Source organism: Ochotona princeps, chromosome 8 (assembly GCF_030435755.1).
Source record: "Ochotona princeps isolate mOchPri1 chromosome 8, mOchPri1.hap1, whole genome shotgun sequence".
Classification (NCBI taxonomy): domain Eukaryota; kingdom Metazoa; phylum Chordata; class Mammalia; order Lagomorpha; family Ochotonidae; genus Ochotona; species Ochotona princeps.
In genome coordinates, this window is record NC_080839.1 from 53,263,021 (window position 1) to 53,275,500 (window position 12,480).

The 12,480-nt window shown below is 46.9% G+C and overlaps 1 protein-coding gene across 8 annotated transcripts in view; it reads right to left on the reverse strand.

Moving 5' to 3' along the window:
* Window positions 1-308: 308 nt before the first annotated feature.
* TMEM178A (transmembrane protein 178A) overlaps window positions 309-12,480 on the reverse strand; it is a 203,539-nt gene continuing 191,367 nt past the window's right edge. For all 8 annotated transcript variants that reach the window (XM_058668037.1, XM_058668031.1, XM_058668036.1 and 5 more), the window contains one exon: window positions 309-1,264. In XM_058668037.1, the coding sequence (XP_058524020.1) occupies window positions 1,023-1,264 (242 nt within the window). In that variant the 3' untranslated portion in view covers window positions 309-1,022. The remainder of the gene's footprint in view (window positions 1,265-12,480) is intronic.

Sequence of the window (12,480 nt, forward strand, 5' to 3'; positions counted from 1 at the left end):
CAACATAAACTTCCCTTCTAATTCCACTTGTCACGAACTTATGAAAGTGCTGTAATACCAGGCACATGGTAAAAAGAGAGAGAGAGACAAAGACAGAAACTATAGTACAACTTAAAATGAGTCTGACAATGACATCTTTTGTCCATCGTGAGTGTGTGGTTGCTACAGAAAATTAAGATCAATTTAACTGAAATGAAGTAAATTGCCTTAAAAAGAATGTCATTAAAACAACAGAGTTCTCAGCTGTCCCCCGTGGCTAGGCAGGCTTGTCAACGTAGCTCACAGACGCAGGAAAACACACCCACGTTACCAAGGGGCAGTCATTTAATGCAGAAATCCAGTTAACACAAAGAGACAGAATTCGAACCACAGGACTTCAAACCATACTGCATAGTGTCACGGATTAACTCTTGTACGGTTGATCTGTTTTTCTTATTATTTTGATTCCAGTACAAAGACAGAGGAGAGGTTTCAATTAAAAAAATAATAAGGCAACAGAAGAAATCTTCCTGTGACGAGGAACATCCACAAACGCACAGAGACTGGATGCTGACACGAGACCCCATTAGGACAAGTTCCAAAGATGCTGCGTTAAAATTGAACAAGCATGGTACAATGACAAGAAAATTATACTTTGCTTTGTTCTGAATCCTTCTGCAAATAGAAATGATTCTCAGGTAACCGTTATATACAAACTTTCTGAACCAAGTGGAAGTCATACAAATCTTTCCAGTGCGGTTTCCTTTTTTGTTCCCCCCCTCTGCTCAGGAATGTTCCATGGCACTGCTCTTGATTTCTCACTGTCAAAGCATAGTCATTAAAGCACTTGAATCCACAGTAGTCTTGTCCTTAGCAAAGTTGGGAGGTTTTGCAAGATTTTTATAGCAGTCATCCAGAAAGGCCTGGCAGGCGACCCTTGGGGATGGAGAAGACGGCTTTGTGCTTGGAATCCCCACACGAACTCCTCTCTGCTCCCTGCAGGAGCTGCCCGCATGGTGGCGGGGCCCTGCGTGCAGACACAGTCATACTGTGGAGTCCCGGCCAGACTTTAGATGTGCGATCTTGGTCCGGCTGATAAATGGATAAGCGATGCAGAGACCTCCTGCTGCCACGATGAAGCCCAAACTGCACCAGGCACAGAAGATAGACCAGCTGTAGCCATGTTCTACGTCATCAGGCAGGCTATAAATCAGCTTCGGGAGCCGGTTCAAATCGTACGAGATACTGGCAGCGTACGTGCAGAGGGAAATGGTGCAAAATATCCCTATAAATAATACAAAGAGAACAGAATGATCACTTACAGTTTTTCCCTGCTACAAGGCAAATAAATGCCAGACAGGCCTTTGTGAGCACTGGATCAGCGAGTAAGGCAAGTGTTCCAAATTCATAAAGGATCCAGAATCCTTTTAGCTGAACGAATGCATTAAACATTGGCAACATTTCTATGTAGACCCTACGCTAAGGACCAGAGAAGCAGAAATGAAAAAGATGAGATTTTTGATATCTCGTATTATTCAGAATTATCTGCCTTGAACTCTCAGGGATATTTGAGTACATTTTTTAAACTAAAAGCAATTTAATAAGGATTCTAACTATTTCAAGAAATAATATTCTGTAATTATTCAAACCTAATAGTTTCCATTTCTTTTTGCTCTATGCCTGATTTGGCACATTTTATGTATTTACAGTTATTACAAAAACTGATTTCTTTTTTAGTTACTGTTCTCATAAATTTATCACTGTTTATAAATAATCTTTTAAATGAATTCTTGTTACAAATTGCTACTTTTTAATTTTTTTTTTTTTTTTTTTGAAATTCAGACATACAGAGAGGAGGAGAGACAGAGATCTTCCATTGATGATTCACTTCCAAAGTGGCCACAACGGCCAAAGCTGAGTCGATCTGAAGGCAGGAGCCAGGAGCCTCTTTCAGGCAGGCCTCCCATGCTGGTGCAGGGTCCCAAGGGTTTTGGGCCGTCCTTGACTGCTTTCCCAGGCCACAAGCAGGGAGCTGGATGGGAAGCAGGGCTGCTAGGATTAGAATAGGCACCTATTTGGGATCCTAGTGTATGCAAGGTGAGGACTTTAGCTGCTAGGTTACCATGCCAGGACCAAGCTACTACAATAAAAAAAAAAAAAAAAAAAAAAAAAACACACAGCATCTGACAGATATTCAGGCCTCAACAAATACATTTTTAAAATTTTTTTATTTTCTCTTTAATATTGCTTACGAGGGATATACCTCCATGTGGGCCTCTGATTAGGGTGGCGAGGGTCAGCTTTGGAGGAAGGAGGGTGGGACAAATGTTTCAGGTTTTTGTTTCCTCCTGTGCCCACAGGAGAGTCAGTGGATAGAGCTGCTCCTTGCTGTCAAACTACATCAGCACCCAGGGATGGGGGTGATCTCTAATGATGTCTTAGTGACCCCAATGTGGGGAATAATGTTATGAGAGTATTAATTTGCTTTTTTGTTGTTGTTTGTTTGTTCGTTTATTTGTTTTCTGAGAAGCTGTTGATTTCATTGTCCCAGGGTTGAGAAAATCTTTCCAGGGTCTGTTGGTTGACAACGTCCACTTTAGTGCATTCACAGACTCAAGAGCATGCTGCAAAGCTTGGCCAGGAGAATTGTCCAACCTGTTCCGCTTTCCAACCTCTGACGAGGCAGCTGATGTCCCCTGCAGGCCTAGATATGCTCGCTGTCTTATCCCCCATGTGCACCTGGACATGCTAGGAGTCCACTGCATGGGTACTAGCAACTGACGAGGCCCAGTCCAGATACATGCACTCTAAGGGTCAGATCACACATCCTGTGATTTTCCCTGTGGCCAGGGTCTGAGTCCAGTGGTCTAGTTGGGGAATCCCCCAAGAAACCTCACCTGGGGTGACCTCACACTCAACTGTTGTGTGCACCAGCCAATGCAGGGTCAGATTCAGTGTGTCACCTGCACCAGCCAATGCACATATTGGTGGCTATAGATTTTGGTCAATGAACCAACAAGTGCTGCAGTCCAGCCCAGCCACCCACCACAGACCCAGTCCTCACACACACCAGCGGGTGTTGCAGCCTAGCAGGACAACCCCTATTAACCCCTATCAGACCCACCCCAGTCTTAGTTTTTGCACATGCCATCCTCTGCTATGGCCTAGTCTGGCCAAGCCCACAGCCCATCCAGCTCTCATGCACACCCCAATCTTAGCTCAGCCAGGTCTGCTCCCAGACCCAGTCCTCATGTTTACCAACAGGTGCCTCCACCTATCCAGCCTGGCCCGCACCCAGCCCTGGTTCTTGTGCTCACCAGCGATAGGCACAAACTAGCAGGGGAGTGCCCACAGTTCTCCTGCCAACCCTGTCCCCAGCCTCATATCTTATGTTTGCCAAGGGATACTGTAGGCAAGCCTGACATGACTCACATCCAGTCCTGACACTTGCAAGCTGGTGTTGCGGCCTAGCTTGGCTGGCCAACACCCATTCTGTCTCTCATAAAAGCTAGCAAGTGCAGCATCCTAGCCCAGCCTGGATGCCTCCAGACCCAACTCTCACACTCACCATTGGAAACAGCAGTCCAACAAGCCAGTTCCCAAAGTTTCCCTAACAGGTCAACTCCCAGCCTTGGGTCTTATGTGTGCCAGCAGATGCTGCCATTTAGTCTGAGAAGGCCTGCCTCCAGTGTTGGCATTCACCAGCAGGTGCTACAGCCTGGCTTAGCCTAGTCTGCCTCCAATCCCAGCTCTCGCTGGTAGGTGCAGCAGCTTAACCCAGCCAGGCCCATACACAGTCTGCATGTGAACTGACAGGCATTTCAGTCCAAACTTCTCTGGCCTATACCCTGTCCTGGTTCTCACTCATGCCAGTGTCTGCTGTGGACTGGCCCTGATCAGCCCATCCCAAATGCAGCTCATACATATGCCAACAGGTGTTACAGCCTAGTCTAGTCTAGCCTGCTCTCAGCCCCAACTCTCATGTTCACCAGTGGAAGCTCTGCCTAGTTGGGATGTTCCCCTATTTCCCCTACCAGATCCATCCCCAGCAACAGATCTTGTGTGTGCTGGTGGGTGCTGCTACCCGTACTGACATGATCATCCCCTAATCTTGGCACTTGCTGGCAGGTAGTGATGCCTAGCCCGACTGGCGCACACTCATTCCAGCTCTCACTGGGTACTACAGCCTTTTATCTTTTTTAGGTGAAGACTTAAGCAATATAACTTGAGTCTGGGAAGAATTTGGGACTGATGTAAAATTGCCAAGAAGGAGATCATATCAACAGTTCAAAGTGTAGGAAATTTGAGTGACATAAGAAAAAGCAGCGAGAACCAAATTTCACTTTTCTGTCTACGTTTATTTATCCTAAAATGCTAAAATCAGAACCTTGACAAACACCCTGCCTAAGCCTCAAACACAGCAACCACTTCCACTGATGTTCTAAAGGTGTACATGTTTCTTTTCTACCATATTGTATATTCCTTTTTGGATAGCACGCGATTAGAATGAGATACAGCTGCTGAACTGGAGCTGGGTACTAAAAACAGACACTAGCACTCAGTCAAATATCAGCACCTCCAGATCTGTTACTTGTCCTATGCAATTCTTCTTCATTCTCTGTGTACAATGGAGGGAGCACCCATCTGCTAGGAAATTCCTTTGGCATCCTTAGCGACATAGGCAGCATATCCAGTGAAGAGAGAGGTCCAGATTTTGGAACTGCAAGGTGACAGCTAGAAGTAGTAGGCCCTATCCCTTTTATTAACCTGCAGCTTTGGAGATCAAAAACACTAGCAGCAAAATTCAGGAGGAAAAAGAGATCACCTTATTGCCATTTTTGAAAGTGCTAGAATTCTACTCCACTCAAATACTGTAAGGGTAAATCGCCTGAATCCTTCTCCAAACGTGCATTTATAAAATAATTGTCACCAATTAAAGGGATACTTGATTTGAGATAATTTAGTATTTCCTGCACTTTATCTAATTCTGTTTTTAAGCTGTAAAGTGTATTGGATTTTTTTTTTTAACAAGGATCAAATCTTCTGAATTCTTGCTTCTCAAAGATACCACAAAGATACAGCAAAGATACCATTTTGAGTTCTCCAAAAGAAAGATCAAGCTGAAAATCATTCTTTCATAAAGGAATGGGTCATTAAAAAAAAAAAGAAAAAAAAAACCTCCATTGCTCTCCAACCTGGTAAATAACAAATGAATAAATGCTCTTACATCTACACAAATTCATTCACTGGCAACCAAAGATAGTGTTTGCAAATAACACTGGTAACAGAATAATGAACCCTGGTAACCGAGTAAGGCCATTAGGAAAAACAGATCTCTTGCACGTGAACAGGTAAAACATAACAGAAGACAGGCACAGATAAAAGCCACTGCCTTCCACAGATACCTCTCTGTACATGCTCAGTGCCCCCCAAAGCAAGCACTTTTACAAGCAACATTTTAATGACCTCTGAAAGCAGGAGTTCAAGCTTGGGCTTTTAAGCATCCTTTGATGTCTAAGCGCATCACACTGGGAGGCAAACACTACATATACCCCAGCTCCTGCTCCACTCCTGATCGCCATGGAGGCTTCATTCTCTGAGTCTGAGTTTTGCCATCTGGATAAAAACAAGGGGCTTGGCTACCGAAGTCCCTGGCAGTGTTAAATCTCTGTGATCCCGTCAATCCAAAATAAAAGTGGAATACGAACATTTCCTAAAACTTCCTGATAAATTTAATAGTATTATGTAACTACGAAATGGTTTTCTTTTCTGTATATACTCCCTTTGATCCTGCACTAAACGCTGATTGCATTAGCGCTTCTCCCCCTGCCAACTCCATGAATCTGCTTTTGGCAAAATGAATCTTAACATTATGCCACTGGTTCATACTGAACAGACAAGGAATGTGAGAAACAATCTAATCTGAGAACGCCACCAAGATGAGGATTTCTCTCTGTCTTCAATGTCATGAACAGTTGTGCCTGCCCCAGGCATTTGGTCAGTTCCTACTTCACAGACACTGGGAACTGCAGCACTAATAGAATTTATCTTTGTCCAAGCTGCCAGAGGGCTGAAGCTCCTCCCCCAAGCTCCATCTCTGCTAGTGAGCCACGGGATTCCAAGGCATGCTTACTGCTTTACTCTCATGCTTAGGTCCCTCTTGGCTTGCAGCTACGAGTTTCCCTCGGCCTTTTATGTATTTATCTTATTAAAATTTTATTTTCGATGATGTTTACGTAATTAATTAGGGTGAGAAGGGCCAAAAACTAGGGGAAACTGCATGAGAGCATTGTTTCCAAATTTTCTTTTTCTTCTTCCTGTATCTGGGAGAGGTAGGAGATAAGGAGAGAAGCCACACCCAGCCTTCCAATCATCTCAATACACAAGGATGGGGAAGGCCACCCAATGTCATCCCAGAGTCCCCAGTGTAGAGCACGCTTCAAGGGTTGTTGTGCCGGTTCTTGAAATCCCCAGATAATCATCAAGTCTGAAGTTGGTGCTAAGGCATAAAAGTGGTTTATTCAGATCAGCCCAGGTCTTCCAGCCACCTGGAAGACCGGGTGGTCTTCCAGGCCCAGCATGGCTGGGCGGGGGAGGGGCAGCCGCTGCCGGATCCGAAGGGCTAGCAAACAGCAAGTGCCCGAGCGAGAGACCCCGAGAACCCAAGCCCCCCAGTTTTTATACATTTCAGGCTATTAATTATACAGTCATGATCTAGCAAGCTTCTATTGGTGGGTTAGAAACTAGCAACTTTTAAAAAGTACAAATTGATGAGCTATAGGGTAGTGGATCTTATCAAACACCAGGTACTTCCTTCCTGAGGAGTGGTCTGCCTACGTGACCCGCCACATGTCCTGCTGGGTGTCAGACCTGTTATCCACACAGCCCCCAGCCAAGCCATCAAGGCGGAATCACAAAGGGCAGAAAACTTCCAGGCTCTTCAGGGTACTGATCAAGTTGCTTCGATAGTTCTGAGATGCTGTCAATCTCCCCAATCCAAGGATGAGGAAATCCTACCAAGATCCATTGGCTGACATAGTCCACCTTAGAGTTTCTATTTGCCCAGGTATTTGCTGTCAACACGTGGCTGGGGTAGTTGTCTAATTTGTTCTATCTTCTGAACTCTGCTATGATACCAGATGTCCTCTGCAGGCCCCCAATGGAATGCCATAGCCTCCACGTACATCTGGGTATGACATCCACTGTTCTATCTGAGCCACTGAGGAAGCCCAGCTCTGACACATGCACTCTACAGTCAGACCACAGATCCTACAATTCTCCCCATGGTTGGAGTTCTGAGTCCAGCGATTCAGTTGGTGGGGGAGGGGTGTATCCTGAAAGAAACCTCATCTGAATTGATTCCAGACATGACTCTTGTAGGTGCTTTGTCAGTACGGGGTCCAGCTCTGTCAGTCACCCACATCAGCCTATGCACACACTGGTATTGTTGGTTCGGTTCTGTTTCCAGTCCCATCTCTTACATAAACAAATGGGTGCTGCAGCCCAGCCCAAGCCTGCCCACCACACTCGGCCCTCATGTATACCAGCAGGAACTGAAGTAACCCCTAATAACTCCCACTAGGCTTGCCCCTAGCCTTGGTTCCTGTGTTTGCCTGTATTTTCAGCAGACTGGTCAAGTCTGTCCCACAACCCGTTTAGCTCTCCTACATGTCAATGGGCATTGAAGCCTAGCTCAACCCAACTGACCCCACTATCCAGTCCACCCTCGTGCCAGTGGGTGCCACTGCGTATCAAGCCAGGCCTGCCCCCAGCCCTAGTTGTTTTGCTCACCAGTGGGAGCTACAACCCATCAGAGAGTGCAGTTTCCCTACTGGGCCCACTCCCAGTCCTGGATCTTGCACTCTCCAAATGGTTTTGTAGCCTAGCTTGACAGGATTTGCCCCCTGTCCCAGCACTTGCCAGCTGATGCTGTAGCAAAGCCCAATCAGCCTACACTTACTCTGGCTTATGCATGCCCCAGTGATACAGTCCGTTAGCCCAAACTGGCTCTCCCCCAACCCTCTTCACATTCAGGTCAACAGGTGTTGCAGCCCTGCCCAACCTGGTCTGATCCCAGTTCACACACCAGTGGGAGCAGTGGCCCAGCAGAGGGCCCATGCTGCCTGCTTAAAAGGCTCACATCCCACCCTCAGGTCTCATGTGTGCTTGTGGGTGCTATAGCAAAGTCTGACATGGCCTGCCTCACCTTGGCATTAGCCGGCGGGTGCTATAGTCTGGCCTAGCCTGTTCTGCCCCAGTTTCAGCACATGCTGGTAAATGCTATAGCCTAGCCAACCTACCCAATGCCCAGTCCTGGATGGTGCTGCAGCCCAACCTTGCCCGTCCTGTACCCCATCCTGGTTCTCAGACCTTCCAGTGAATGTTATGAACATATCAAGGGACACTACAGTCATGCCCATCCCAGATCACCACCCCCATTCCAGGTCTCATACTCAGCAGTGGAAACCACAATCCAGCCAGGGTGTTCCCTTAGCTCCCCAAGCATGCCTATTCCCAGCCACAGATCTTGCAAGTGCCAATGGTTGCTCTGACCCAGCTCAGCATAACCCATCCCCCAATTTGACCTTTGCCATTGGATGCTACAGTTGCCTGTCCCGGCCCACCTCCAGTCCCAACTCTCACTGGTGGGGGTGCTGCAGCCTAGCTCTGCCCCTTCTGCTCCCATCCCTGGCTCATGCAAACTGATAGATGTGTTACTAACCTAGCCCAGTATGACTTCATTCCAGCCTGGCTCTTACACATGCCAGTGTACTAATGTTGGCCCAGCCCTGCCCAGTCCAACCCCTTCCAAAACCAACCCACATACTTGCCGACAGTTAGAGCCGCCTTGCTCATCTTGACCAACACTTAGGCCTGAATCACATATTTACCAGCGAGAGCTATAGCCCACCAAGGGAATTTCCAAAGTTTCCCCACTAGGCCCACTCCCAGACTCAGATCTCACATGTGCCAACAGGTGCTAGGCCCTTACCTAGCATAGTCTGCCCCCTCTGTCTCAGCCTGTGTATGAGGTGGTGGCTGCTGTGGCCTGGTCCACTCCACACCCTTTTCTTGGGTGCACCTGTGGGTACTGCAGCCTGCACCAGCCTGACTTGTTCCCAATCTCATGAATGTTGGAGGTGTCATGGTCACACCTAGCTCAACCAGCCACTACCCCCAGCTCTTAAGCAATTACAATTCCAAAGGGGTGAGCCCCTGTATTCCCCCACAGAATCTGCTCCCAGGACTGGTTCTCTCACATACTGGTTGGTGTTATGGCCCAGCCTAATGTGACTTGTCTTCTGTTTTGTCACTCACTGGCAGGTACTGTGATCAAGCCCTGCCAGATAGGCCGCCAGCCCTAGCTTTAGTGTGCACCAGTGGGTGATAGTTGGCGGTGGTCAATGCTAACCTGCCCAACTCAGGTCTCCCTCTTGTGCGGGTGCATCATCTGACCCAGAAAAGTCTTCCAGCTTCCCCTATCCAAACTGCTCTCAGAACCCCTCACTTACTTGCAAGTACAGTGGCTTTGTAGGTGGAAATCCCCCAGAAGTCACTCCTCATCTGCAACATACTCCCTCAGCAGTCCTCCCTCCCTCACATTCCCATACCCACTTCTCTGAGCAATCTACATTCCATGTGCCCAGGAGCACATGGGTTCTCCAGTCAAGTTTTACTGAGCCCAGTCTTCTGGTTGGGTGATATGCTGGCCTGGAGCTCTGCCTGCCCATCAGAAATCCAAGCTCATAGATGGGTTCCAAGACCTGGTCCTCTGGCACATGTGCAGTTCTGGGACCTTACCTCTCTGCTCACCTAGGAAACAAGTACAAGTGTGAGACCACAGATCTGGTCCATAGGCACACCTTGGGCCTTTCCCTCCTGCCTCCCCACCTGCCCTTGTGACTGAAACATGTTCACAGTCTCACATCTGCTCCAACAACCACCAACATGAGACCCCAGACCCCAGAGCTCATGGAAAATAGCGAAGCCATTGGTGGCTCTGGCTCTGCAAAGGCAGAAGGAAGACTCATTTATTTGTTTGTTTATTTTGCAAGGCAGTGAGATCGAGACAGAAGGCAAGATATAGAGATTTTGCCGTCTCTGGTTTGCTCCCCACAAGGCCTGGTTCTGGGTCTGGTCAAACCAGGAGCCTGGTCTCCATTTAAGTGGCAGGGGCCCAAGCACATGGGCCATCATCACCTGCTGTTCTCCCAGGTGCAGCAGCAGGGAGCTGGCTCATAGAAGTGAAAGGGCCAGGATTTGAGCTTTCACTCAAGTTCATGCCAGCAATACCACAGCCTATGCCTTATTTACTCATTTGTATTGATTTTACAGTGAAATAGTATGTATATCTCTGTTATCAGGTAAATTCTTTTCAGGATAAGGCACTCATCCAAGGACGAGAGCTTGTCTGTGTCTTGGTCTCTTTATTTACTCACTTCAAGGGGCAGAGAGCAGGTCTATGAGCTCTCAGGCATGCCTCCTTGCTGCCCTTCCCTCTGCCCACAAATCCCATGTGCTGGCCCCAGTGACCTCTCTTCTCCTGCCAAGGTGCTCTTGAACTTGTTCTGAGTGGAAGGAAAGCAAAGAAGGAGACATGAAGAGGAACAGCACTATTTAAGAGCTCCTGCCACATTATTCCTGCCATTATTTGTGGGAGGGCAGGACCACCTGTGGTAACTTCAAGGAAGTATCTCACTTGTGGACAAAGCATTGTATCCAACTTCTCCAGCAAGCTTTTGAAGTGAAGCTGAACACATTCAAGATGTTTTAAAAAGGGGGGGGAAAGCAATCTTTCAAATTGGAAGACATCAAGGAGAGGCATTGTCTGAAATGAAAAATGCTTAGTGTAGCTGGATTAACAGATTGGGATCTATACTGTGGAATTCTCCCATAGGTTCCACATGCACACCTCAGTCTTCGGTGTAGGAGTCTGCTAGGGCCACCATGCTGAAGTGCCACAGGTCAGGTGGCTAAACCATAGAAGTGTACATTGTCACATGACTAGAGGCAAGGAATCTGAGACCCAGGTGTGAGCCACATTGCTTTCTTCTGAAACTCCCATCCAGGCTTATAGCAGGCCTCTTCTCCCTACGTCTTCACACGATCTTCCCTCTGCAAGTGTATGGACTTCCTCTTGTTTAAGAGCTCCAGTGTGTCCGGTTAGGGCCTGTCCTCATAACCTAATCCACATTAGCTTTCCCTGCAAAGACATTATTTCCAAATAAGCTCACATTCTGTGGCACTCTCTAGGGGTTGGGACTTCAACATTAGAGTTTGGAAGAGACACGGCTCAGCACATAACACTGTGTGTGTGTGTGTGTAGTCAGCAAATGAACTACATTTCTACACCTCTTATAGATCATCATAAGACTATATTCTTACTTGATCAGATATTCACATTTACTGAGTAGCTATGATGTCTAAGATAAAGTTCTAATTGCTTAGGAAAGTTCTGGTTGGGGGCAGCCATAAATGGTTTAAGACTGATGTGGTCAGGAATCTAACATATTCCTTCTACTCTGCTTTCTTGCATACGTCTCTCACTAAAGTTACAGAGATTCCAACTTCCTGTAAATTCTGTCTGTTGTCTAACAAAGCCAAGATCATAGATCTAAGAAAATCTTCTGACCAAAATTGACTTCTGCAATACCTTGACATTCTATTAACTCCAGTGTCACTTTGTTCCAACTTACCCCTCTGCAGTTATTACTCTTGACCATAGTGAACCACTATCAGTAGCAACCTCATCATGCGGGTCATGTGACAGGATATGAGTAGATAAACAAAAAGCCCCTCATGCATTCAAAAAGCTCCAGATGTAAGGGGCCATGTCCTGCAGTCCCAAAAGAAGAGACGCCACCTCTCCCGCCTCCCTGGCCGGGGACTTACCTTTCCCTGACTTAGCTGAAACCTTCAGCTCTGCTGGTGGCCCCCAGGGGAAAGAGATCCTGAGTTGTGAGTGGCTGCTGGCTAGTGCTGGGAACATCTTCAAAAGAGTGAATAATTACTGGCTCCCTGTCAGGCGGCTGTATGCAGCTACTTTGCTCATAAAATATTAAAATGCTTTCTGCCAATATACTTAATTAGAAGATAGCATGATATCATAGAAGTGCGGGGCCAGAAGGGAAATTTTCTGACCAGGACAACAGTAAGTTTATCACCCCAGAACATCAACCTCATTTCTTGTCCTAAAATCCTCCAGGCCCCTGAGGCTAAGATGTAATTAGGGTAACGAGGCCTAGTCTTCTGGCCACCTGTCTTTGATTCACTTAAAAGGCTGAAAGCAGAAAAACCCGCTTTGTTCTGGTTATCCTATGTGATAAATGACGTAACTACAAAACCCAAAGGAATGGACATTGATCCCCCTCGCTCCCCGGCCACTTCTTCAAAAAATGGCCTGCCTATCATTCTGGTCTCTTTGTCCTTCCAGCAAAAACATCTCATGTTACTTTTCAGATGGATTACTCAAAACATCCATGCCAACATTGTTTTAACTAA